Source organism: Caretta caretta, chromosome 2 (genome assembly GCF_965140235.1).
Source record: "Caretta caretta isolate rCarCar2 chromosome 2, rCarCar1.hap1, whole genome shotgun sequence".
Lineage (NCBI taxonomy): Eukaryota > Metazoa > Chordata > Testudines > Cheloniidae > Caretta > Caretta caretta.
The window spans coordinates 229,647,218-229,672,871 of NC_134207.1; the positions used below are offsets into that span (position 1 = coordinate 229,647,218).

General features: G+C 43.7%; 1 protein-coding gene across 3 annotated transcripts in view; it reads right to left on the reverse strand.

Moving 5' to 3' along the window:
• Positions 1-25,654, reverse strand: part of CUBN (cubilin) — a 222,911-nt gene that overhangs the window by 20,964 nt on the left and 176,293 nt on the right. For all 3 annotated transcript variants that reach the window (XM_075125891.1, XM_075125892.1, XM_048838028.2), the window contains 5 exons: positions 23,731-23,893; positions 21,825-21,974; positions 10,824-11,024; positions 8,071-8,200; positions 6,255-6,472 (listed from right to left, as the gene is read on the reverse strand). In XM_075125891.1, coding sequence (XP_074981992.1) covers positions 6,255-6,472; positions 8,071-8,200; positions 10,824-11,024; positions 21,825-21,974; positions 23,731-23,893 — 862 coding nt within the window. The remainder of the gene's footprint in view (positions 1-6,254; positions 6,473-8,070; positions 8,201-10,823; positions 11,025-21,824; positions 21,975-23,730; positions 23,894-25,654) is intronic.

Consider the following 25,654-nt stretch of genomic DNA (forward strand, 5'->3'; position numbering starts at 1 on the left):
TGACATAATCTTCAATGAACAATTAATTTTTCATTCCTGGCGTCTCCGGGGCAATCCTGGAGTGTTGGCAACCCTACTCAAAGAGCAGAATTTGGGCTTAAAACTCTATGTACCAAGGTTTTGTGTTGGTTATAAAAAATAAGGGAGTAAAAAGGCTGACACAAATTCTAGTGGGCCAATTTTCACTACATTGTTAAAATAAATTTGCATTCATTAAGGGAAATACATCCATAACCATATGCTTTTTAGCAACTACCTTGCTGGTATATTTTATTTCAAATAAGAAAAAGTGATTTAATACATAGTTAACAGAGTAAACATAAGGGAAACAAATGAAAAGGGACACTGAGGGATAATACTGAGTTATGTTACGAAAGTGGGGCCACAGATTATTTCGTCAGGAAGGAAAGGTTATATAGATTATTAGGTTGTTTACTAAATTACTTGGATGCATAGAGTAAGGGATTGCATTTAGATCAAAGGAAAAGATTTCTTATTCTAACTGTGTTCCTTCTAAAGTCTTACTCCCCATCACTTTGTTTTTCAATGATTATCCATTCCTAAAAATATTTATTAGGATAAAAAAAGCTGTGTGGCCTTCAAGGAAAAAAATTGGGCAGCGTGGAAGCAGCAGTGGGTATAATGGACTCCTGACAGATTGCTGGCAAAGAGTAAAGTTGTCTCTGGGAACTTGGGCTGGGTGCTAAAGTTGGCGAGGAGGAAAATGCATTCTGTTGTACATCGTGCTGGTCCTTTACAAGGAGGCCGTCTGTACTTCTACCAGCTGCTTTTGAAGATTCCATAAACAATGGGAAGACAGAGGCCTAGCCATGTCCCCAAGCCAAGAAAGACTATAGCCTCTTGGGGATATAGAGAATGAACAGGAATTTTTGCTGCCTTCTTCCCCTGCAACTTAGTGCTGTTTTGGATGGGGAAGGGAGGGAGAAGCTCCCTACCTTGTCACATGCATTTCCCAGCATATTCACACAGCCTTGGGCAGCACCGTGCCTTTAGAATGTTAATGCTGTTGCAAATCCCAGCTCCAAAGAGAATGGCACACCTTCAGAAGCTGCTAAAATTCTCCTTTTGATCATTTAGAACATTGCATTTACTGTCATAACTAAAAAGAAAAGGAGTACTTGTGACCACCTTAGAGACTAACCAATTTATTTGAAGCATAAGCTTTTGTGAGCTAGCTCCCGAAAGCTTATGCTCAAATGAGTTGGTTAGTCTCTAAGGTGCCACAAGTACTCCTTTTCTTTTTGCAAATACAGACTAACACGGCTGTTACTCTGAAACCTGTCATAACTAAGACAGTCAGAGTGTGTAGAGGAGGACAGAGAACAAGAAAGATAAGCTGCTGGGCAGAGACCATTATAAGCTGTTAAATAGGGTTGCTTTTACACCCCATTGGATGGGGTCAATTATTTTAAAAGGAAAATACAGTTGACCCCCCAAGAGGAATCACAAATAGGTGCCAGGGGAATCATATTCACCCCACTCTTCCAATATTGCTAAATGGGAGGCGCAGGGGAGGGAGGGTTGTGTTCCTGCTAGATGGAAAGGAGGTGCCAGGGGAGAGCAGCATCCTGAAATGGAAAGGGGAGCCCCGGTATGGAAAAGATCAAGAACTGCTGCAATGGTGTCTTAAATAAACAACTTCCTTTCTCTACAGAGCAAGGAACGGTTTTCAGGGGTTCATTCCTTGCTATGCAAAAGCTACAGTTATCACTTAGAAAAGGAAATTAAACACAAGATTGTCCCAGTATGCTACAGAGTAAATGTGAAAAGTCCCCTTTACAGCAAGGTTCACCTGAACAGGTCAAGTCTTCCCCTTTTGCAGAGGGTGGATACATAAGGGATCATTGGTCCAATCACGCTCCAGTGCACACAGTCCTTACTTGTCAATGTGGGAGAAACCCAAACTCTTCCTCCCAGAAGCATCTCATCTGACCAAAACCCTTAGCCTCTGATTGGCTTATCTCCCCCAGCCACTGAAGAGACAAGCACTCATTCTGTGACATAGGGAAATATCATTATCTTCGTTTTAAGGGCCAGAAACTAAGACAGAAAGGTAGAAGAACTTAACTAAGGCAACACAAGGAGCCCAGCTGTCCATTCCTTCCTACAGTTCTGGTACGCTGACAATCCCTAGAGGCTGGGCTCTTCCACTCTGCTCAATTCGTGCTTTTAACACAACAGCATATCCAGCCCATCACAGTACAGATGAGCGTGAACCACAACATCAAGATCTGAATCCAAATTATGAACCATCCCCAGAGTTAAGGGGCTTTTGATTCTGGGGTTTTGATTTGGTCCATCATAGTGATCGGACCCATCTGTGAAATTCAGATCTGCATCAAAGTTAAAATTCTGAAGACTCCCTCCCCTCCCCCCATCACCAGTACCAGCTATGTTTGGATCTAACGGGTTTGGTTTGGGACCATCTCTAGTTATGATGAGTAACATAACCACCAAGGCAATCATAATAGTGGATGAGCACACAGGGTTGTAATGAGTGCTTTGTATTCTCCTTATCCAAATGTGTCAGATCACAAAAATATTTTTGACAAAGATTGTAGTTTGTGCTGTGGTGATTTGACAGTGTAGCATCAGACATACAGTTGCATATTTCTAAAGAAATACATTTTAAATAATAGATTGAGCATGGTTGTCCTGCCAAATTAATACTAATGAATGATTTTTGTTGATTTGTTTTTCACAATAGATTGTGCCTGATGGAAAGAATTCAACCCTTGCAGAGGATGCAGCATCAATGATGTGAATTAATTGCTTTAATTAAAACAGTGCCATTTTTCTCAATTTTCAGGATTTAGATCCTATGATGCCTAGTTTTCCTACATCCTGCAATGTTTTTGTGAGTTACAACACTTATTGATCCTCCCTTCATTGCTCTCCCCGCCTCAGTGAGCAAGTTGACCACCTTTCTATAAAATTCACAAAGGATGAACTACAAATAACCCTAGTTTTTTGGCACCATCCCTAAGAGAAGCCCAATCAGCAATGAAATTTGAAGAGTTTATGAAGAAAGGAAATAAGCTAAGTTTAGTTTTCTGCAACTGAGTTGATGGTTTCTACTCACCTCTTTCCATGACATAATCAGGGTCACTAACAACATTAAACAGAGCATAATAATTACATTATCCAGTTGTGCTTCTCTAATATAACCACAGAATAATGTACTCATTGTAGAGTAATAGAGATTTATGTTTGCAGCTGACCTACAGATATCACGCAGTAATTTGCAGTCATAAATTGCCCTCTGATTGCATTTGCTGTTGTAGAGATACTGTTTTTGTATTCCTACAAATCCATATGTTTTTTTTTTCCAGACATGAGGGGGTTACTTTAAAGACTAATTTAAAATAAAAAGCTCTCTGGTGTATGTGGCTTTACTGTCTCAATTTTTAAGCATTATTCTTTATGCTCAGATTACAAAGATGTGTTACGAAGTTTCCTGGAGCTATGCATCAGCCCAGCCAAGCTGTAATGGTTTATGGGATTGTGACTCTTTAAAATCTATATAAGATTTTCTATTTCTTGGCCCCTTTCCACCAACACGAGATCTTCAGAATCCTGTGTAAATACCCTATGGCTCATTCCTTGTAGCTTGCTTCCCACAGGTAGGGGGAAAACAAGACAGAGATATAAAATCAAGAGCCACTCTCCACATACACATTACATATTATGACAAAGTCACACCTGACAGATATAAAAGAGTTGTGGAAGGCAGATATAAAAGCCCCAGAATGTTGAAGGCCTTTTTTCCTATAAACTGAAAAGGTTACCTCAGATTAATTCGAGACACCTGAGTCCAATTAAGGGCTGCCAATGACATTTAAAAACCCCTCTTCTTGTGAGAGGGGAGGAGGTATGAGAAGCCAGTTACAGCAGAGAGAAAAGGCTTCTCCTGGGTGGGAGGCTCTTTCTCCTCCTTATAGGGAAAAACCGCCAAGTTGACAGCTGTTTAGTAAAGGACTGGCCACAGAAACCAGCCTAATAAGGCAACACCCTGAAGAAGGGGCAGGGAAAGGTATTCCTTTTTGTGTTGTGCATTTTTATATAGTTGTTTTGCTTTTGAGAACTACTTGGCCCTACCCTGAGGCCCAACTTTTAAACATTCTGAAAAATAAACCAGAGTGAAGAATAAAAACCCTACAGAGTAGGACTGATTTACTCCAGGCCCTCGCTGCCTGAGGGAGAAACTCTGAGGCTAACAATGTGAAAGGTGCCTTGCCACAATATATGCACAGATGCGTGCGTGCACACACATCTGCATGTACACACACACCCCTCCCCACATACATTACATGAAGATCTATTTCACTCCTATATAGCTCCATTCCTTTAGTTTCTGAATTAGTCCTGCAACACCACAACCATCCTCTCCCTGGGAGGTGGGTAGGTCTCCCTCCAGAAATACCTCAAAGATTCTTTTTTAAATTGATATAAGGCTCATCCTCCCCTGGGGAAACAATCAAGGTTTCCGCAGAATCCCTGAAAGTTTGTCCATCTTTCACTGTGTTTTTGAGCAGAATCTCATACAGGTAAATCTAGAGCAACAGTTTCCAAATTATGGTCTGCAGACTGCTGGGGGTCCGCAGACTATGCTGAAGGGTCCACAAAACTTTGTCATTGCATAGAACAGTGGTTTTCAACCTATGGTCCACAGACTCCTGGGGTCTGCAGACTATGTCTAAGATTTCTAAAGGGGTCTATACCTCCATTTGAAAATTTTGGGGGGTCTGCAAATGAAAAAAGGGTTAAAACCACTGATCTACAGTCAATGCCTGAAGAAACTTCTGACCACCTGCTAGTCTGAGGACTGAGACAGTCCTCAAAGGCTGACAGCTTTGGGAGTCTCTGCTGATCTCATCTTTGAAGCACAGAGCCACAAGAGTAGAGACCAATCATGCCTAGTATTTAATAGATTTTCACAGAGAGCACTATGTGAAACAACATTAGCAGAAGCGCATTTGATGGACTACATGAGAGAACAGTCCACCAGGCAGATTTTAAAGTTTTCTGTAGCAATTACTAGACTAAAGCTAAGAGGAGTTAATAACAGTAATGGCCAAACCTGGGAATACTATGTTTGGCAAGGATATGGTGCCACTTATACTCCTTATCCCTAAATACTTAGACTGTAACAAATGAAAAACAGCTATTTGGGGGGGGGGGGGGTGCTCAATGGTTCAGCTAAAGGCTATGTTTATCCTACCACAAGGCCTTTCATTCTGGAGTGTCTGAGTGTATGCTTTATAAACATGGCCATTATGTCTTTTTTTGTCCAGAGAATGAATTAATTAGGCAACAAAGTATTGGATATTATATTAAAGCAGTTTAAAGATGATAATCATTTATAACTTATCACTACCAACAATTCAGATGTTACAGAAAGATCACCTTTCAGACTAGGCAGGGAGACGGACTTTAAAATTTAAGCATCTGGTCAAAGCAAGAATCAAGAACTACCCTGAGCACTGTCTAGGGTGCCCATAAAAACAGTACTTTGCTCACATAACCAATTCGTTCCATTATGATGACAGAGCAAGGCTGGGCTGGCTGAAGGATTGGGGGAGGTCAGTGAAATGATTTGTTGGGGCACCTCAATCTTCACTGATGTATTTTATTTTAAAAAGGTATGAAGTGGGGGGGGGGGTGGAGGGAGGAGGCAGTGCTGCAAAGGGCAGGGGGTGGGAGGGGAGGCAGGGAGGGTGTCTATCTTCAGGCTATCACTAACCTCCTGCTGCAGAATTAGAGCCCAGCTGCTGTGCCAGTGTCCATCCATAAGGTCCTCCAAAAGCGGGAGATGTGAGTGCTGCTATGCCTTCTGCCACTCAAGGGACAACTATGCATTTTACGACGTAGATAAGAGTTAAATTAAGGCTATGTCTATGCTTGTGGCGGCATGTGTAGCTACACACTACAGTGAAAGGCGAGCTACGTCCACCCTTGTCTACTTGGGCTGCTAGAGAGACAAGGTGGGTGAGGAAATATCTTTTATGGGATTAACTTCTGTTGGTGAGAGACAAGCTTTCGAGCTCCACAACACTCTTCTTCAGGCCACCTCACCAGCACTGTCCCTCTCATATCCTGGGACCAACATGTCTACAGCAACACTTGTACTACTGAGAGCCCCACCTTGTCGCCAGAGGCTACAACAGCTGCTCATCAGAGGACATGGCTTGCCTTCAGATAACAGGGAGTATTTGCTGGGATAGTATTCTTACCTATTGTCTCTCTGAAAGATGCTTTCCAGCCTCCAGCTACTTCAAAGAAATCAGTCTTAAACACCAGGAGCAAGTCATTGCTGGAGCTCTTAATAGTTGGAGGAGGTTCTGAGCCGCAGAATTTGCCAAGGAGTGGAGCATAGATGTCTGAGCCATCATATACAGCCACATAATCTTTGTAACAAGAGGAGGAAGCTTCAAGGCGAAAGTCATTGAATCTGTAAGATACAATGTAGGAGGTTACATTATCGCAATTTTGTTTTTATTCAGATGCTGGGTGGTTTTTGGTGTTTGTGGAAATAGTAATGGCCGGAGCCAAGCATAGGGTGGGTAGAGCTGGGCAAAATAGATTCAGTCAATCCAAAACTGTTAGTGAATAGTTTAGGGGGTATAGAGTATGGTGTGGGGGACACACCTCCTCCTGGTTTGTGAATCTAGCCCTGTAAAAATGTCTGGGAACAAAACATTTTGGGCTGAACAAAGCATTTCTTTTGACCCCCAGTGGACTTTTTCGATTCACCAAAGATTCCAAAAAATTTCAGACATGATTCAAACCCAAACTGATTTTTTTTCCATAACTGCTATCAAACTGAAAAATCAGTTTTTCTCCCAGCAATAAGTGTGGGCAGGTGCCCTTCAGGAAAGAGTTTTATCTTAACTAATTAGCCTCTCACAGTTTGTATGGCAACTTCCAACTTATCTGTATGTATATATATATATATATATCTTCTTACTATCTTTTCCATTCTATGCATCCTTTGAAGTGGGCTCTAGCCCACGAAAGCTTATGGCCTAATAAATGTGTTAGTCTCTAAGGTGCCACAAGTACTCCTGTTCTTTCTGCAGATACAGACTAACACGGCTGCTACTCTGAAACCTTTAGATATTAGTGACCCCATTTATGTCCAGGCCAGTTATGCTCACAAGACAAGCTTGAAGTGAAACTTGATAACCAGCATGCATCAACATGGGTGTCTTCATTTCCAGGAAGAAAAGGAGTACTTGTGGCACCTTAGAGACTAACCAATTTATCTGAGCATAAGCTTAGTTTGAGCATAAGCATAGTTTCCAGGAGCTATGCAGATCTTGCATATTCTTTGAGAATCAGTATCCTCACTCATTTATGCAAAGAGCCAAACCATCGGCTTCTGTGGGCACTTTGGATGTACATGAAATGCAGAATCAGCCCCCAAACCAGCATGCTACTTAGCTGGGCAAATGTATTCTATTCATACGCAACCTTTTCACAATTCCTTCCTCTCCCAATGCTATAAACAAAGCTTTAATATTGTTAAAACACAAGAATTATTTTGTTTCAGAATTTTAAACTGCAATATTTTGTGGCTGTTACATCTTTTTTTAAATTATGCCATTTCTGGGAAGGGAATATTATCTGGGCTTTAAGAAAAAAAGGTCACTAGTTTCCAAAAGAGGATTTTAATTTACATTATTCACAAGCTCATACCTACCCCAAAGCAGCCAATTGGTGAAGTTTAGCTCAGTGAGTGAATAGCATTTTATATGATGATTCAGTCCCTTTGCAAGACACAGTGGGAAGCAAAAATTACAGTGATATCTTGCTAATAATAACTAACTGACAGTTTGTAAGACAAACAGTTTTCAACAAGTTTGGTTTTTATGGGAATAAGGTGGTCTGCTTCAGTGCTTTACATGGACATTTCCTAGTCCACTTCAAGTTCTCCATTGGAAAAGAGAATATATAATGACTCTCTTTACCAAAATACTTTAAAAAAAAAAATCAGAACCAGAGACCTTTCTGTCCCTCTTAATGAGATGCTGAACTTGGATTACATACTTGAGTGCCACGACTTTGTTGTTTCCAACTGTGATGTGGTATGAGCAGTTCATATTGTTGTGATAATCAGTAAATGAATGGGCAGGGCTGCTGACTGTGCCAGAGGAACCATTGAAAAGGCCACCACAAGCTGCAATGAAAGCAAAAAGAGGAAGCAGAGATCAATTAATACCTGAATATAAACCAGATACCAAATGTGAGAGTATCATGAAGCAAGGGGAATAATTTTACTATCCAGATACAGGCAAGACAAGGTTCTTGATAACTAAAAGGAGCATCTCTTGTCGCCATGCTAAGAAGAGTTGATTGTGGAAGTTTATACCACCCTGAAATGTAAAATGAACTCTTATGATTTTGGCAGTATCCTAGTAACCCAGTTGTATTTTTCTGCTACATTTCCCCCCACTGATACCATGCTTGTGCAAAAACAGACAAGCAAAATCCTGACCCTGTCTTATAAGACATGAAGGAGGGAAGGGATAAGCACCACGAAGCTATATAAACTGGTTGTGAACCAGGTGCATCTTGAGGAGTGGGTATGCACCTGCTCTACAGTAGCTTGTGTGTTGCTACTTGGTGGTTAGAGAACTTGGGAAATGGGTGTATTCTTGGTTCCTTTGAACTGTGTGGGAGTTTTACCATTAACTTAAATGGGGTCAGGATTTCACTCCATCTCCTCTCAGATAGCCCTGCCCCCTATTCATACCTTCACTCTCTCCTTCCTGCTGGAGCTGAGGGATTGTGCTAGAGCTGGGTGGGATTCACTAGGTCAGAAGGGTGGGGAGGGGAGGAACCATACCAGTCACTGTGGGGCTATTTCCTTTACCTCCTCTCCCCTTGGGATTCTTCAGCTGGTTGGGGGTGGCAGGGAAATCCCTAAGCTACACATTTCATTCAGTGTCTCCCCAGCTATCAGTCAGCTGGGAGGAATCTGCCCTCCCCCTCTGCTGAGGCATCTGGAAGGCATTGCATTGACTCAGTACTACCTCTGACATGGGCTCCCTATCTGGTAGTGGGTAGAGTAACAGACTGTGCTGTTGGGGAGGGGCTATGACTGGGTGGTCCTATACATGCAACCAAGCTGCTTCAGAACAGGGTCAATTTAAGCATCTGCAACTGTGGGATGAAGGTGCTCCTGTGAATCTCACACCATAGATGTTGCTAAGGTCAGGATGTGGCCTGATGTTCCCTCAAGCAGTGAAGTTGGGAATGAACAAATCCTATGCAAAACCAGCTGAAACCCGCACTGCCTACTCATGTTCCTTATTTTATAATCTTACATGGCCCTGGCTTCCCTGTGCCCTGCCGACAAATAGCCCAAACCCACACACAGCTTCTCAAGTTCTAAAGACCAGCCATTGCCCCAGGCAGCCACCACCTTCATAAAGCAAAGCCCGTGAAGGCTGTTGACTGCACAGTCCCTCATTCCACATTCGCAGCTCAGGTAGGGGGGCTGCTGAACACTGTACCCTGGAACTTTGACAAATAAGAGACAAAAGCTAAGTGGATTAAAAAGCAGCATTCATGCTAGGCAAGCAGAGGAAAGCCTTTTCATTTCTCTTTCAGCAAACAATACAACTAGAAGGAAGAGGAATGTTAATTGCTAGAATCTGCGTTGTACAGAGCAACAAGCTAATAAGGCCATAGTTATACTTCTCAAATGTCATAAGTCACAAGTTACACAGCCGCAGCCAACTTGAGTGAGTTATGAACGTCTTTTCATGAGTAAATGCCCATTGTCATCCTTCGGTGCCATTCTGTCTAGCCTGTGGCTACTGGGGCGATTCATTTTAAACAGAAGTACTGGACTTTATACATTTTGTTGTGGCTGTTGTTCAGAGGAGGAAGGTAATGAGGGAAATTTCACAGCTATTAACAGCACGCTCTTACATGTGCTTTGCTGGTGCAAATGAAACAGTTTTTCAAAAACCAGACGATAGTTCAATTGATCTTGAAAACAGAATCAGTTTGGATTTACTATATTGGTGCAGTAGGAATGACTTCATGTATTCATTTCACTTTCCTAATACCCACTTCCTCTTTAAAAGAAATGGACGTGTGTGATGTGAATCATGATATGTATTCGTGGAGTATGTACATTCAAAGGAAAAACGTGTTTAGAGCTTGATTCTCACTGACACTAAGGCCCCTTTAGGCTGTCTTTAGCAAGTAGGTGTAAATATAACTGAGCCCATGTTAGGACCCCATTACACTGCTAGTGTGTGTAAAGGGGTCTTGGTATAATTTCAGAATCAGGCTCAGAGCGTTATTTTTTGCCATCCTCCTGCATGTAATAACAATTTTTCTTCAGGTAAATTAACTAGTGGCACATCTTTGGAGTGTCATTTTAAAATAAAAGTTCACTCAGACCCTATTGTTTTTGTGGAGCAGATGGCTATATAACATTCATGTGGTCTCAGATTCAGAGATGGCCCCATTCAGAGCCCTTTAGGTAGATAATTCCTATAAAGGGGAGAGTAGAGTGCCTGAGAGCTGGGACAGTCAGGTCACAGGCAGTACATGATAAAACATGCTGCTCACTCCCAGGCCCCACTCCTAAAAACCCTCTTTGCAGAGAATATGGGAAGTGTGAACTCTGCCTATCTGAGGGAAACCCACAGCAGGGCACAATGGCTCCTCTCCGGTGTTGCACTTGTCCCCTCTGCATTGCACATGCAGAAGAGGCAGCTAACACTCACTCACTCAAATCTCACTACTTTTACCCACCAAAGCGAATTGCTGCGGCTACTCACAGATTATTCTGTATGTTGCCAGGAATCCAAGGCCTACTATATGAGAGTCAGTGTAGAAGTTGAGGAGCATAGACCCAAAGGAACTGACAGGCCTCGGGATTTCAGTACCACACATTGTGATGACCGGGTATGGAGTTACCCTGATACCTCTGAAAATTTTCACTCCATCATAAGCACAAGTTCCAGTGGAGAGTGCCTGGGCTGCAAAGGATGTGAAATGCAGAAGTGTTAGCAGCATACATTCAATGGAACTTATTGAGTATTACATACTCACAGAGTAATATAATAAAATAAAATAATAATAATAAATAATAATAATAATAAATGTATACTTTCCACCCAAGGATCTCAAAGCACTTCACAAGGTGGCTTACTCATTAACTCCCTGTGAAATAAATATAATTTTTAACATATGAGGAAACTGAGGCACTGAGAGGATAAGCAACTTCCCAAGGAGGTACAAATCAGTTGCAGCAAATTCAGACATCCCAAGTTTCCAGGGTGTACACAATCCATGGGATTAACTCCTTGTGACAGGGTGCTGGGCAAAGGATTGCAGACTCAGCCCTCTGTCACACGCAATCCTTGTTAGGGGGAACAAATTAGAGTGGGCTGGAGATAACCTGGCCCTAATTGGGGAGGCAGAGACAACTGCTCTCTAATTAGCCTGGGGCTGCATAAAAGCCTTAGGGGAAGGAAGCCAGGAGAGAGCAGGAGGAAAGGGAAAAGGCAGGGAATGAAAGCAGGGTGGTAGCTTCCCCCTCCCCTCCCCTCCCCTCCCCCCTGCAGATGGTGAAGGTAACTCCTCGCTTAATGTTGTAGTTATGTTCCTGAAAGATGCTACTTTAAGAGAAATGATGTTAAGAAAATCCAATTTCCCCATAAGAATTAATGTAAATGGGGGGGTTAGGTTCCAGGGAAATTCTTTGCCAGACGAAAGACTATTATATATATATTACATACACACACACAGAATACGTTTTAAACAAACAATTTAATATTGTACACGGCAACGATGATTGTGAAGCTTTGTTGAGGTGGTGAAGTCAGAGGGTGGGATATTTCCCAGGGAATGCCTTACTGCTAAATGATGAACTAGCACTTGACTGAGCCCTGAAGGGTTAACAAATTGTTAAAAGAAAAGGAGTACTTGTGGCACCTTAGAGACTAACCAATTTATTTGAGCTTGATAACGGCTGGAGTAATTTTAAAACAACAGCCAAGGATCCTCATGAGAAAGCCAGAGGGTTTTCCCAGGTTGGACTAATTTGAACTTCAGTCCCAGCGTATCTTCTATATTTTCCAAAATTCTCAGTCTTTTTGGACTTTTGCTGAAAAAAGAATATAATGAAGACATTAAATTTATAGCTTTTTTAATGTCTTTTGAAGAGTCTGCAGCTCGTACTAGTGCTAGTTGGAGTAGATGGCCTCTGCAGTGTGTATAAGAGAGACTAGGGTTACACTTTTCTCTGAGCAAAGCTTATACTCCACCATGTCTTCCAGAGAAGTTTGCAGCTCCATCAAATGCACAAGCAGCCATCTGTTTGGGGTCCCACTGACAAGCATTTAACTCTTCTAAGATGTGGGTTGTCACAGATGCAGCTGATGTGTCTTCTAAAATTGAACATCTAGAAATGCATCTACTGGCCTACCACTGCCATCAGGATACCGTACACAATGACTTAATGCTTGATGACCATTTGCATCGGTGCATTCATCAGCCAAGTATGCAAATTTTTTGAATGTGGTGAGAGAGTTCTTCGCTTTTTCAACTGTTGAGTCTTTCACTGTTGCACGACATGCTTCTAGCCAGTCAGTTGAGTTTCTTGCAGAAAGATAGTGAGCATCTGCTGGTCTTGTTCAGAACCAGCGTTCAACTTCAGGATGAACCAGTGACAATGCACTTAACATTGGCCTCCAGTTTGTAGTGTGTGGTATCTCTTGCTTAAATAGAAAGTAGGATGCCACGGCCATGTTTGTTTGCACAAACTCTGTGTCTCCAGCATTCTTAACAGCCTCATTAACACTCACCGGTGTTGTCCTTGGTCTGTGGAGATTCAGAGTTCAGAGGTGCTTTCACATGAGTTCACCTCCCAGGTGGGGGGCAAGAAGGCACCTTGCTCGTTCCTCCAGCTGCTCACTGTTCGCTCTGTCCACTGTTGTTCGTTGTGCCACCGTTCACTCCATCGCTCTGTTACCAACGGCCCTGCACTGTCACCTGCAACTGTGACCTCTGCAAGTTGGTCTCTTGAGGTTCCACCGGTTCTCAGTGATTTCAGGTGAGCTCTCACTGGGGAAACCTCGCTGCTAGTGCAGACTGGGCCGTCTCTTCCACAGAAACACTGTTCCACAGCAGGTCTAAGCACTTAGACCTGATTATCAGTGATTTCAGCTGTAGCGATCACTTAACAAGACAAAAGACTATCTATGGAGCCTAATCAGCTCTGTCTTTAAACAGAGGAGAGGGGCAGGTCTAATAGTACTTGTGACTCAGGCAGCCCATCAAGCAAAACACCTATCCCCACCCTCTCTCTTGATACCCTTGAGCCCTGAAGCACAGGCTAAGTACAATTCTACTGCCCTTTACTCATACAATAAGAACAACAACATTTCATTCCCCTTCCCCCACATTCAAGTGATTTGTAACCCAACCCCAGCCAAAATCTATCACTTGGGCAACACAGCTGTTTGATGGATACCTAGGTAGATTAGGTATGAATGTAAATACAATCTAGTCCTGAAGCCTTTCCCCCCAGCCCCCAGTTCATCACTAGCTGTCAAGGAGAGCTCATTTAGACTTTGCTTACAAATCATAATTTGAAATTATTAGGCTGGCCAACATCACTGAAATGAATGCACTGATGTCATAAAAAACAACAGCTGTATAAGGAAGCTAGTCTATGTTTATACTTTTAAAATCTATGATCCTTTTTCAGATACACATATTTTATCATACACTGTATATGCTTTTAAAGTGTGTATTAATGTTTCAATTTTGATTCAAATTTCCAAACAATCACTAAATTGGAAACACAGCATGTAACTAGTTCACAAAACTGGGGTGGGGTTTGGGATTGGGGAAATTCGGGGCGGGGGTGTAGGGAAATCCCAGAGCAAGGAGCTGATGGGGGGCTGCCAGTCCACCCTGGTTCCATGCCCCCACCAGCTTGCTCCAATGGGCTGCTCTTTCTGCAAGCAGTGGACACAGCAGGTGGCTGCCAAACAATGTTATAAGGAAGCATTGTGCAGCTTTAAACGAGCATGTTCCCTAATTGATCAGCAACATAACAACAAAACAACGTTAACCGGGATGATTTTAAGTAAGGAGTTACTGTACATGGTAAAATGGTGGTGGGAACAAGCCTAAGAATAAAGTACACCAGTGGTTACTAAACCCAGGGTCTCAGCGTGACTTTGTGACCCTAGCAGAGGCAGAAGCCAAAGGGGCTCTGCTACATGTGGGAGATTGTCCAGGATCTCCTGTGCCAGAAGCAAGTGTTTGGCACCTTGGAGATAGAGGAGACCCTGCAATGGCTGATCAAGCAGCAGGAGGAGGTGCAGAAGATAACGCAAAGATTTCAGCAAGCCTACTAGCTGGAGAGACAGGCCTTGCTCCCCTGGCAGGCAGAACAGCAGAAGAGCCTGCAAGACTTCATTCGGGAACAGGCCAGCATCCAATAGCAGTTCCTGCAGAAAGTGGTGAGTCCCATGGGAGGGGATGGTGTTCGGGTGCGAGGCCTAGGACTATATAAAATGACAGATGACCCCAACACCTTCCTAGGCACATTGAGTGGGTAGCTGCTGGGGCTGGATGGGACAGGGCAACCTGGGCTCTGCGACTGGCTCCCTATCTAGCCGGCGAAGCCCAGTGGCCTACATGGCCCTAAGTGAAGAGCAGGCCAGGAATTATGAAGTAGTGAAGGCAGCCATCCTGGATCGGGTGGGGCTGTCAGTGGAGAAGTACTGCCAGAAGTTCTGGGCAGCGAGGTGGACGGGGTGTTGTGGCCCCAGGCATTTGTCCAAAAGTTAATGGACTGGGCCACCCGCTGGCTGAGGCCGGATGCCCAGACAGTGGGGGAGATCATGGATGCGCTTGTCCTAGAACAATTCTTACAGGCCTCCCCGAGAACATAAATGTGTGGGTGAGGAGGCACCCGAATACAGTTGAGGCAGCTGTAAAACTCACAGAGGAGTACACGGAAGCGGACTTCCCCAGGAAGGAGGGATGGCCGAGCAGGGATGTGGAGACCGGGAGAAGGCCCAGAGAAACCCCTCCTGGGAAGGGCCAGGAAAACAAATCGGAGGACACTCGAGGGGTTCCCCCACGGTCCCAACCAGTGGTCTGCTGGCAAAGTGGACAACTAGGACACAAGAAGGGGGACTGCCCCCACACATGGATTGTGGATGGGTGGAGTTTTGTGGCTGGGCAAATGCTGGAAGGCAAGTAAAGGAGTGGAAACTGTCCACCATTCCAGTGAGGATGGGAAGGAAACCCCAGTGAGGCCTGGTGGACTCAGCCTCAGCCTGCTCTCTGGTACAAAGGAAGCAGGTGAGGCCGCACTGGTGGATTCTGGTGCGAAGATGGACATACAATGTGCCCACAGGGATAGGAGGCAATACCCTATTACCCAGGTGTCCCTTGAGGTTTGGGGCAGGTTTAAATGGCAACAGGTCAGGGTAGTAAAGGGCCTGCCTTATCCCGTGGTAGTGGGTACAGACTAGGGCTCCTTCCCAGGAGGGAAGGTGGGCAGAGGGAGAAAGTCCAAGATAGGGAAAAGGGGAGATTCCCTGAAGAAGGGTCTAGAGACCCCCCGGCACAAAACGCCTAGACAACACAGTGGAGGTAAGGCAGGCTCCCTGCCTGCCCTGGCTCTGTGTGGCTCCCGGAAGTGGTCGGCCTGGCCGACTCCTAAGCGCAGGGAACCATGGCCAATGGGAGCACCTACAGTCACGGGCAGCATGCAGAGCCCTCTGGCCCCTCCACCTAGGAGCTGGACATGCCGGCCGCTTCTGGGAGCCGCCTGAGGTAAGCGCCGCCCAGTTGGAGCCTGCACCCCGACCTCCCTGCCACACTCCAACCCCCTGCCCCAGGTTGGAACCCCCTCCCACACCCAAACTCCCTCCTGGAGCCCACACCCCCTCCTGCACCCCAACTCCCTGCCCCAGCCCTGAGTCCCCTCCCACACTCTGAACCTCTCATCCCTGGCCCCACCCCAGAGCCTGCACCTCCAGCCTGAGCCCTCACCCCTTCCCACACCCCAAACCCCTGCCCCAGCCCGGTGAAAGTGAGTAAGGGTGGGGGAAAGCGAGCGATGGAGGAAGGGAGGATGGAGTGAGTGGGGGCAGATCCTCAGAGAAGGGGCGGGGCAGGGAGCAGGGCAAGGGTGTTCAGTTTTGTGCGATTAGAAAGTTGGCAACCCTAACTTTTTAAGGGGCTGAGACCAGCATCCCTGTAGTGCAAGGTGAGGCAGGACTCCTCTCTCTCCCAGACAACCATGATGAGCCCTGGGAAGGAGGACAGTATAAATGCTGCCTTCTGTCTCTCATAACAGGGAGATGTTAGCAGGAGGAGGAAGTCTGCCTGCTGATCTCTCCAGGATAAAAGGACTGAGTGGGAAACAGGGGCTGGCTGGAGAGAAGCAGGCTTGCAGCTGGCAGGAATTGCAACCTAGCCCTAGAAGGTGGACCAGTCAACTCTTGATCTCAGGAAGGAGAAACTCCTTATGCTTTACTCCAGATCTGAGAGGAGGGCTGTGGACTCCTGACCCCCTTAGAGGGAACCATTTGTGACACAGCTCCAGGAGGAAGGCCTCTGGTTCACAGGCAGACGCAGCCAGAGTTATACCAGAGCAAGAAAGCCTACCTGAACCTTCACACCAATCCTGGAGGTCTTTGGACTAAAGAGGTTTGAGAAGAGGGAAACTGAGGCAGGGTTCCTGTACAGCCTCCTCCAGCTATGAGGGGCACCATGGAGGGAGCAACCCTATAACAGATGTGCTGCCTGGAGTTCACATCCTCCAGTTCCAGCCTTGCCCCGCCCTCTCTGGTTTCCATCCAGTATCCTTCACCTTTCACTGAAACTTTTGCCAAAGTCTTTGAGACCTCTTCCTAGCCCAAGATCAAATCCAGTACTCCATCCTAATCCTCCTTGACCTGCTGGACACCTTTGACACTGCTGACCATGCTCCTCTTCTTGAAATGTTGTCCACCCTTGGTTTCTGTGACTGTTCCTCCTTCTGATTCTCCTCCTACTTCTCCAGTGTATCCTTCAGATGATCCTCCTCATCACCCTCCTGATGTCCATGGGGGAAGCGGGGGGCACAGGGCTCTGTCTTAGGTCTGCTTCTCTTCTCTCTATGTACCTTACCTCTGCCTAATCTCATCCACAAGCATAAATTCAACTCTTTATGCATACGATTCACAAATCAGCCTCTCTGTTCCAAACCTGTCTCCTGTCCAAAGGAAAATCTTAGCCTCTGTCTCTGACATCTCCTTGTGGATGTCTAGCCATGAGCTCAAGCTCAACATGGCTAGAAAGGAATTCTTAATCTCTCCTCCCATCAACCTCTTTTCCCACCCCCTTCTTTCTTGATCATGGTGGACAACACAACACCAACATCCTGCCTGTCACTCAGGCCTGTGACCCAGACATCAGCCTTGACTCAAACCTCTCCCAAGATGCTCATAGCCACACTACATATAAATCCTGCTGATTCTTTCTGCATAAGGTCTTTAAGATACAGCTTTTCCTATCCATCCACACAGCTAAAACTTATCCAGGCTCTCATCATCTCGTGTCTCATTTACTGCAACATCCTTTTCTCTGGCCTGGAAAAGTACAGTCTTGCCCCCTCCTATCCATTCAGAATGCTGCCATAAACATCATTTTTCTACCAGCAGTTCTCAAACTTCATTGCACTGAGACCCCTTCTGACAACAAAAATTACTTCATGACCCAGGCTGGGGTGGGGCCGGGGCCGGGGCCAGGGCCAAAGCCTGAGCCCTGCCATCCCCGGTGGAGGGGTGGGGCCAGATCCCGAGCCCCACCTCCCTGGGCTGAAGCCCTCAGGCTTCGGCTTCAGCCCTGGGCCCCAGTGAGTTTTAAGGCTGGCCCGGCAGCTGAACCCATTGCTCTGAGGATGTCACCCCCCCTCTTTGCATCTGTCCACCAACTCCCTCTTCTCCATTACATCAAACATAAGCTACTTGTCTTCATTTTCACTGCCTATTCCCATCCTACCTATCATCATTTATTGACTCCTGCCTCTGACTGACCCATGACGCCAGCCTCCATTGTAAGATTATTAAATGTTCAAACAAGCACCTGTAGGCTCTCTCCCATGATGCTCTTCATGCTTGGAAGGAGCTTCTCATAATTATGTGTAAAACTAAATCATTATCCTTTTTAAAACTTTCCTCTGCTGTGAAGCCTACAAAAAACTTGGTTAGGCTGCCGGCGTGCTGAGACCCCAGCCTATCGTGCTGACCAGTATTGTTTCCTGGCACTCCCCATTGGTCTATCAATATCTGTCTCTTGTCTTATACTTAGACAGTAAGTTCTCTGAGGCAGGGACCATCTTTGAGTTCTGTATTTGTACAGCACCTAGCACAATGGGGTTCTGATCCATAATTGGGGCTCCTAGGCATTGTTGTTGCTATTATTATTATAATAGAGAATTCTACTCCTTCATTACTTATAAACTAGCCAACTCAAACCAAATAGCAGAGGGGCTATTTCAAAAGTAAATAATTACAAAAGTCTTTTAAAGATCTCTTCTTTCAAAATAAGATATTACAAAATGTATTTATTTTCTGAAGTGCCTTGTAATAATTGAGAAAGCAGATGTGGAAGATTCCAAAATGGATTAGCAACCTTTTTACATATTGCAAAATTATAACCTCAGCATTTAAGATTAAACAAAAAAGAAAGAAACAAGCCAATAAATAATTGTTGAGGATGACATGACAACACAGTGTGGTTGCTTTGTCTAGAAAGAGCTGCACACAGTCTAACAAAATTAGAATAAATGTTGGAGGAACTTTCACCCACTTATTTTATAGGATTTCAACAAAGTATTCGTGGTACTCAGAATTCCCTGGAAGACCGCCTAATACCTGGAGAGAATTAAGGTATTTTAGCACTAATACTATGCTATTAAATGCTACCATTAAGAATATACTTAAAAGGAGGTTCTATTTGTATAAGGATTGCAAACAAAAGGTTGGATCTGAGTAACTACCTTTAGATAATTCCATTGTTTATGGAGAAGGATTCTTATCTATTTTCAATAATTTAAAGTAGCGCAGACCTACAAGCCCAGATGCAGGAAAAGAGTAGAGAGAATATGCATCTTCTATAGAATATAAGTATCTGTGTGCCACTGGCACCAAGCAGACAAATGCACAAAAAACTTTGTGCTTGACATTAAATAAAATAGAAAAGGGAAACAAGAATAAAGGAAGCTAACTGTAGACAATGCAATTTCACTAAACAGACAACAGTAAAAACGAGGCTCTGTAACCAGATATGATCTATCGCAGAGATAGTGTAGAATAGCTCAGACTCCTAGCTACCACGAAGAAATACCGGTTAGTGCTATCATGTTTTGATCATGAAACATACAAAAATACTTCCATCCAATGCAATCCCATTTGGGTGTCCTTCCCTTTCTCTTTGATTGCTTTACTGCTTACGAGGACAGGATGAAGGAACGTGGCGTACATTCTTTACAGGAACCTTATTCAGATTCCAAGTCCGAACACTGATAATTGCTTCATTGCTATGGCCTGAATTGGTCATTTGGAAATTCTTCTACCCAGGGATCCCTTGTAGTCAGTATTGTCTCTTCACCTCCTATGCAATATCAGAAAACACACTACTTCTGCCATAGAAATCTATGATTTTATCAAATGAAAAGATCTTATTTGCTGACAGGACATGTATGTTATTCCACTCTACCCTCTTGCCTCTGACTTTATGGTTCTCAGAACAGGGCAAAGTAAATGAGACGTGTGCTTCACAGACACTTGTTTGAAAACTGTCTCCTTCGATTCAGTTCTCCAATAAAATATTTCACTATGTTAAAACCAAGTTTTGTTTCCAATGGTGAAATAGCTAGTAAGTTATGATGATTAAAATATTCCTAAACTTTAAGTACCCAAACAGGAACATCTGAACTATGTGTGTAAAATGGGTCTAATGGGCCAAATTCAGCTATGGTCAAAGCAGGTGCAATACTCTGTTGACTCCAATATAATTGGGAACGCTTACGCCAGAACTGAATTTAACCTGCATCTGTGAAAGAGAACCAAGGGCCTGATCCTGCAAACTCTTAGGCACATGATTAACTTTTCATGTGAGCAGTCCCATTGTTCAGTGGGAATACTTGTGCATAAATGTAAGCATGTGCTGAAGGGATTACAAAATCAGGGGCTATGATTCTTCTCTTTCATTTTAAATTTAAACACAGGCAATTTCACTCTGCTATTAGAAGGTGACCAAACTTACATTTTATTGTTAAGATCCTTGTGAAAACAACTTTATAAGCAGCTTCTGGTGGTTGACAAACTTCCTCTTTTACCACCAGATGTTCTCTTGCTCATATCCTAATTTCTTGCCTTCAAATGACTAAGGATTTTGTATTTGTGTACATTGATAAAGATAACAACAAAGCAAATCAGACCTGCAGTAAAGTGACCCAAATAAATATTTAAACATATAGTTTATCACAAGGTCTACATTACTTATCTCTACCTCAATTTTTTAATCAACATCGATTGCAAGTATATTTTCTGAATGCCTTTTACACAAAAAAACCTCAAAAAATGGAATATATATTTTAATTTGATCTAAATGTTTCAATACCCTTAAAGACAAAGTATCATTTAAGCCAATACTGAAGCTGAATATTTCACTGGGGAAAAAAAACTAATATAATCAAAGATGTGGAAATGGGCAGCATTTGGTTTTAATGTTTCAATTTTTTTCAGAAGGACCAAGATTTGTTTTTACTACAGGTAATCCTTTAAATGTTTGTTTGCTTCTATTTTGATGAGCTCTTCCCCTAATTCACAAAGTATTAGGTTGTATTTGAACTGGAGATGAGCAAACTATTTTAGAGAAAAGACCACAGCGGAACCAAATCTTTGCCCCACGGTCAAATTTTAAAAAGAGCACAATTTTTGCTGAGGTCCAAAATAACTCCAAAACATTTTTTACAAGCAAAATTTGTTCACCTCTTAACTTCACAGTTTCAGCCAAAAGCAGAAGTACATTAGAAACCACCCTATATAACAGCTTGCTTGCATATCTCCTTGTTCAAATGACTCCCCATGATCCAAATCCAGGTCATCTCAAAGTCTGAGCTCTGAGTATGCCATTTGCACAATCAGGGTTCTACTGTACTGTGACAAGACTTCTGGGCTGAAATCCTGGGAGGCAATGGGAGTTTTGCCATTGAATTCAATATGGCCAGGTATTTCTCACCTGGCTAAATTCTGAAGAGACAATATTGCTAATAAATAAATAATAGCACCACTTTCAACTTCCATAGCGCCTTTCACCTGAAGATCACAAAACATTTTACAAACATTAATTAGCTGTGACTATATTCTTGCACAATAAGTAAGTGTAATTATATCCATTTTACAGATGTAGGAAATTGAGACCCAGAAAAATTAAGTGTCATGACTTGGCCAAGGTCACACAGCCAGTGGCAAAACTAGGAACAAAACCCAAAATTCCTGATTGCCATTTTCATATTCTAACCACTAATTCTTGCCAGATTTCCAGCTTCAGATAAACTTCCACTATTTTGGACATTTTTTTCTGAACTGCACCAAAACCTCCAAACCAATCAAGTTTGCCAGTAAATAGTTTGCAAAATGGGGTCCTGCGTTTAAATAATTATTTTTCAATATGGGAGACTCATTATACCCTTCTCCGAATAGCATGACAGTCTGTATAACACACTGGAGATATTTTAAAAAGCAAGCACTTACATTGCAAATGGAAAGTCTCAAACTGTAGGATGACAAATGACTGAGGTCCCCCATCTATGATATAATTGCAATTCAAGTTGTTGTCATACTGGCTGGGATAGTTAGGGGAGACGATGCGACCTGCAGGGCCAGTAAAATTTACTCCACATCCTGCAAATAAGAATAACCATCGTTAAAATCTATGTAGCAACATAATGTTTAGTTTCTATTTTCTAAGACTGTGCCTTGCCCTAGTATGAGTTGGGCGAGGAGCAGGTGTGAGGATTTTTCTCTCCTCCCACCCCTTTTGGGTGCTGGTGAGATGGCCAGGTGCTACAGTAGTCCCTGTACAGGAGTAATAATACTGCAGTCCCAATGGGAAGCACAGGAACTATTCCTGCCTAGTGCTCCTGGGATTACAAGATACCTGAAGCGGGACAGGAGTGAGACAGGATCATTGCCCACCCATGTCCCCCTCAACCTGCACTGAACAGCAAAGCTGATGAGGCATGGAGAGTGGAGCATGATGTACCATTCTGAGTGTCTGGGAGCACCCTAACTCTTATATAATGGTTTTCATCAGTCGATTCCAAAGCTTTACCAAGGTCAGTATCATTAGCTCTATTTTATAGATGGGGAAACTGAGGCACGTAGCAACAAAGTGGTTGCCCAAAGTCATCCAGCAGGCTACAGGCAGAGCCAGCAATAGAACCCAGGTCCCCTGGGTCCCAGTCCTGTACTAATGGAGTGGGTACCAACTTCTTCCAACTCCAAAAGCCTTCCTAACCTGATGCATCTCTTCTGGCTGTAGGCATGTGAAAATTAAGACTTAAAATTAAAGGGCTGTTTGCAGCCTATGGTCGATGCAAATGAACATTCGTATGCTGGTACCAAATTATGAACACTCGTTTACAAGATGGGAAAAGGTGGGCCGTTGCCTTCACTCAGAGTTTTGCCACTGACTCTAATGGGAGCAGGATCTGGCCCTAAGTCAACTGTATGGCAATAACTGACACCATAAAATGTACCTGATGCAGATCAGTTCTGATGTTATAAGCACAAAAATCTATTACGATTGTGGATTCTTTTACATTTTGGCTCAGTGTTGTTATAATCGCTTTAACACACATTTTCCTGCTGAATTTAATCTGACTCAAGTGGAGGGAAACTTGTTCATAGAGGGGTTGCTTTGGCAGCACACCAGAAAAATTAATCTGTTTTTATCAAGACAATACCTCCTGCACTTCCAGTTGGTTTTACCCTACTGAAGACTCTGCTTTTCTAAAGGAAAAGGAGAGGATGGATCAATAATGCCATTTAAGCCAGTGGGAAAAGCAACAGTAAAACCAAGGAAGGAACTGAAAGAAGTTCCCTCCTGAGAGTAGTTCATATGCAGAGCATGGAATAAATTACTAAGGGTAGCAACACAAGCTGTTCTATATTTAGAGAAAGGAGTTAAAAAATCTTGTGAAGAAAAGAAATACAAAGGGGTTCCTTCCCCAAGGATTCTAGAATGCTATCTTCCAAATAGCTTGTTTAAAGCTATGTTGACCCCCTCATTCAGCAATTTTCTTAAGCATCTGCCTAACTTCAAGCATATGACTCCACTGACTCGTGACTTGCTTAGGCGCATGTTAGAATCATAGAATATCAGGGTTGGAAGGGACCTCAGGAGGTCATTAGTCCAACCCCCTGCTCAAAGCAGGACCAATCCCCAATTTTTGCCCCAGATCCCAAATGGCCCCCTCAAGGATTGAGCTCACAAGTCTGGGTTTAGCAGGCCAATGCTCAAACCACTGAACTATCCCTCCCTCATGTTTCAGATCTTTGCTAAGCTAAGGCCTTGAAATAGTGTAGGTAACAATGTTTACAGCTAATCCAAAGTGGACTCACTTATAGTGGCGTCCTGGCTTTAAATGTCACTTACTGCTTATGAAAGATGCAGAGAAGCCACACCCAGGGGTATCCTGAGATTGGAACACTGTAGTTATCACATTGCTGGGAGCAACAACAGACCCAGGAGCTGTACTTCCACATCCTGTGGCCAGCAAAGCTACTGCTTCTTCTTCATCATTATTTCCTCTCAGTACCTAACACATCCAGGATGGGGATGAGTTAGTATTTTCAAACTCCATGCAGTTAGTGTGAATGTATTACTGTGAATTACATTTTACCTGTCCCTCAAGGAAGTTACAAATATACAAGTATCTTCCACATTACCTAAAAAGCAGTAGGATGTGATGCAGTGTTCCCTCTAATTTTTTGCATCCATGTGTGGAATAAATTTTGTTGCGTGCGCCAATATGGAGGTGATGTGTGGCTGGGGTGGGGCTGAGGGGTTTGGAGTGTGGGAGGGGGCTCAGGGCTGGGGCAGAGGGTTGGGGTGTGGGGGTGAGGGCTCTGGCTGGGAGTGAAGGCTCTGGGGTGGGGATGGGGATGAGGGGTTTGGGGTTCAGTAGGGGGCTCAGGGCTGAGGGAGAGGGTTGAGGTGCAGGGGGCTGAACACTCTGGCTGGGGGTGCGGGCTTGGGGGTGGGGCCGGGGATGAGGGGCTTGGGGTGCAGGCGTCCGAGGGGAAAGAGGACTTCCCCCCCCCCCATTGCAGCTCAGGGCCAGGTGAGAGGTACCTATCCGTATCCACGGCAGCTCTGGTGTGGCTGGGCTAGCTCCGGGGAGGGGCTCCTCTTCCCACCCGCACAGCCCTTGATAGCCTGCTTTGCGGCCATGTGGCCATGCAGCTTAGAGGGAATTTAGGATGTGAGCCAATTTAGCGGAGACCCTGGATACAAAACATTTCACACGCAATAATTCTTACTTTTATTTTATCTTTGCCAATTGAAGTATAAATGTATACACTCTTAACACCCGTGTTTACAACAAATGACTGAATGTACTCTCTCTGCCAATAAGTGTAGACAAGTATTTAGGTGAAGATGCTCGAGGAATATATAGGCTCCAATTCAGCAGCTTCAGATAATTAATATTCTGATCCTCCAAACCAAAAATAAATTTGTTCTCCTATTACATTGTATTCATTTGTTTAATGACATGTTCAAGTTATACAGGAAGTTAAAGTAATGTAATACATGGCATCCATGATATAAGAAAAAGAAATATTAAGGATTAGTATAGTATCTTCTATGAAATACTAAGCATACCTAAGTTTACTCCTCCAGTAAACAATTATAAGTCATACTTGATGGGGACCACATCCTGAAAGAAATGCTTCTCATACCCCCTCTTCTAGCCTTCACACAACCCCCAACCTCACCAAGTTCATCATCAGAATCAAGCTTCCCACAGACCAAGACACACCAACTCAAAGTGGCACCAGGCCCTGCCAGAACAAGAGATACAGAATCTGCAGACATATCTCCACTGCTACGATGATCAATACCCTTCACCAACACAGCTTTCAAGATACATGGGTCCTACACATGCCTATCATAACATGTGGTGTGTATCAGCCTGTACACTAAATGCCTCAACAACAATTATGTGGGTGAAGTGTGACAATCACTACACTCAAATGAACTCACACAGAAAAATGATAAGACAAAGACACCATATCACCTGTGGGCAAACACTGTTCACAAAACAATCACTCTATATCTGACTTCTTAGTCTTTGTCCTCAGAGGAAACTGCACAATACTTTCAAAGGATGACACTGGGAGCTTAAATTCATAACTTTGCTAGACACTAAAAATCATGAACTCAATAAAGACTCCAGATTTATGGCTCACTATAACAATCTATAACCCACTAACCTTCCTTTGTCCTAAGACTGCAGAGGTGTTAACTGCCCAATTCACTCTGATTGATCTCTTTGCCAAGTGTGTTACCTCCTTAC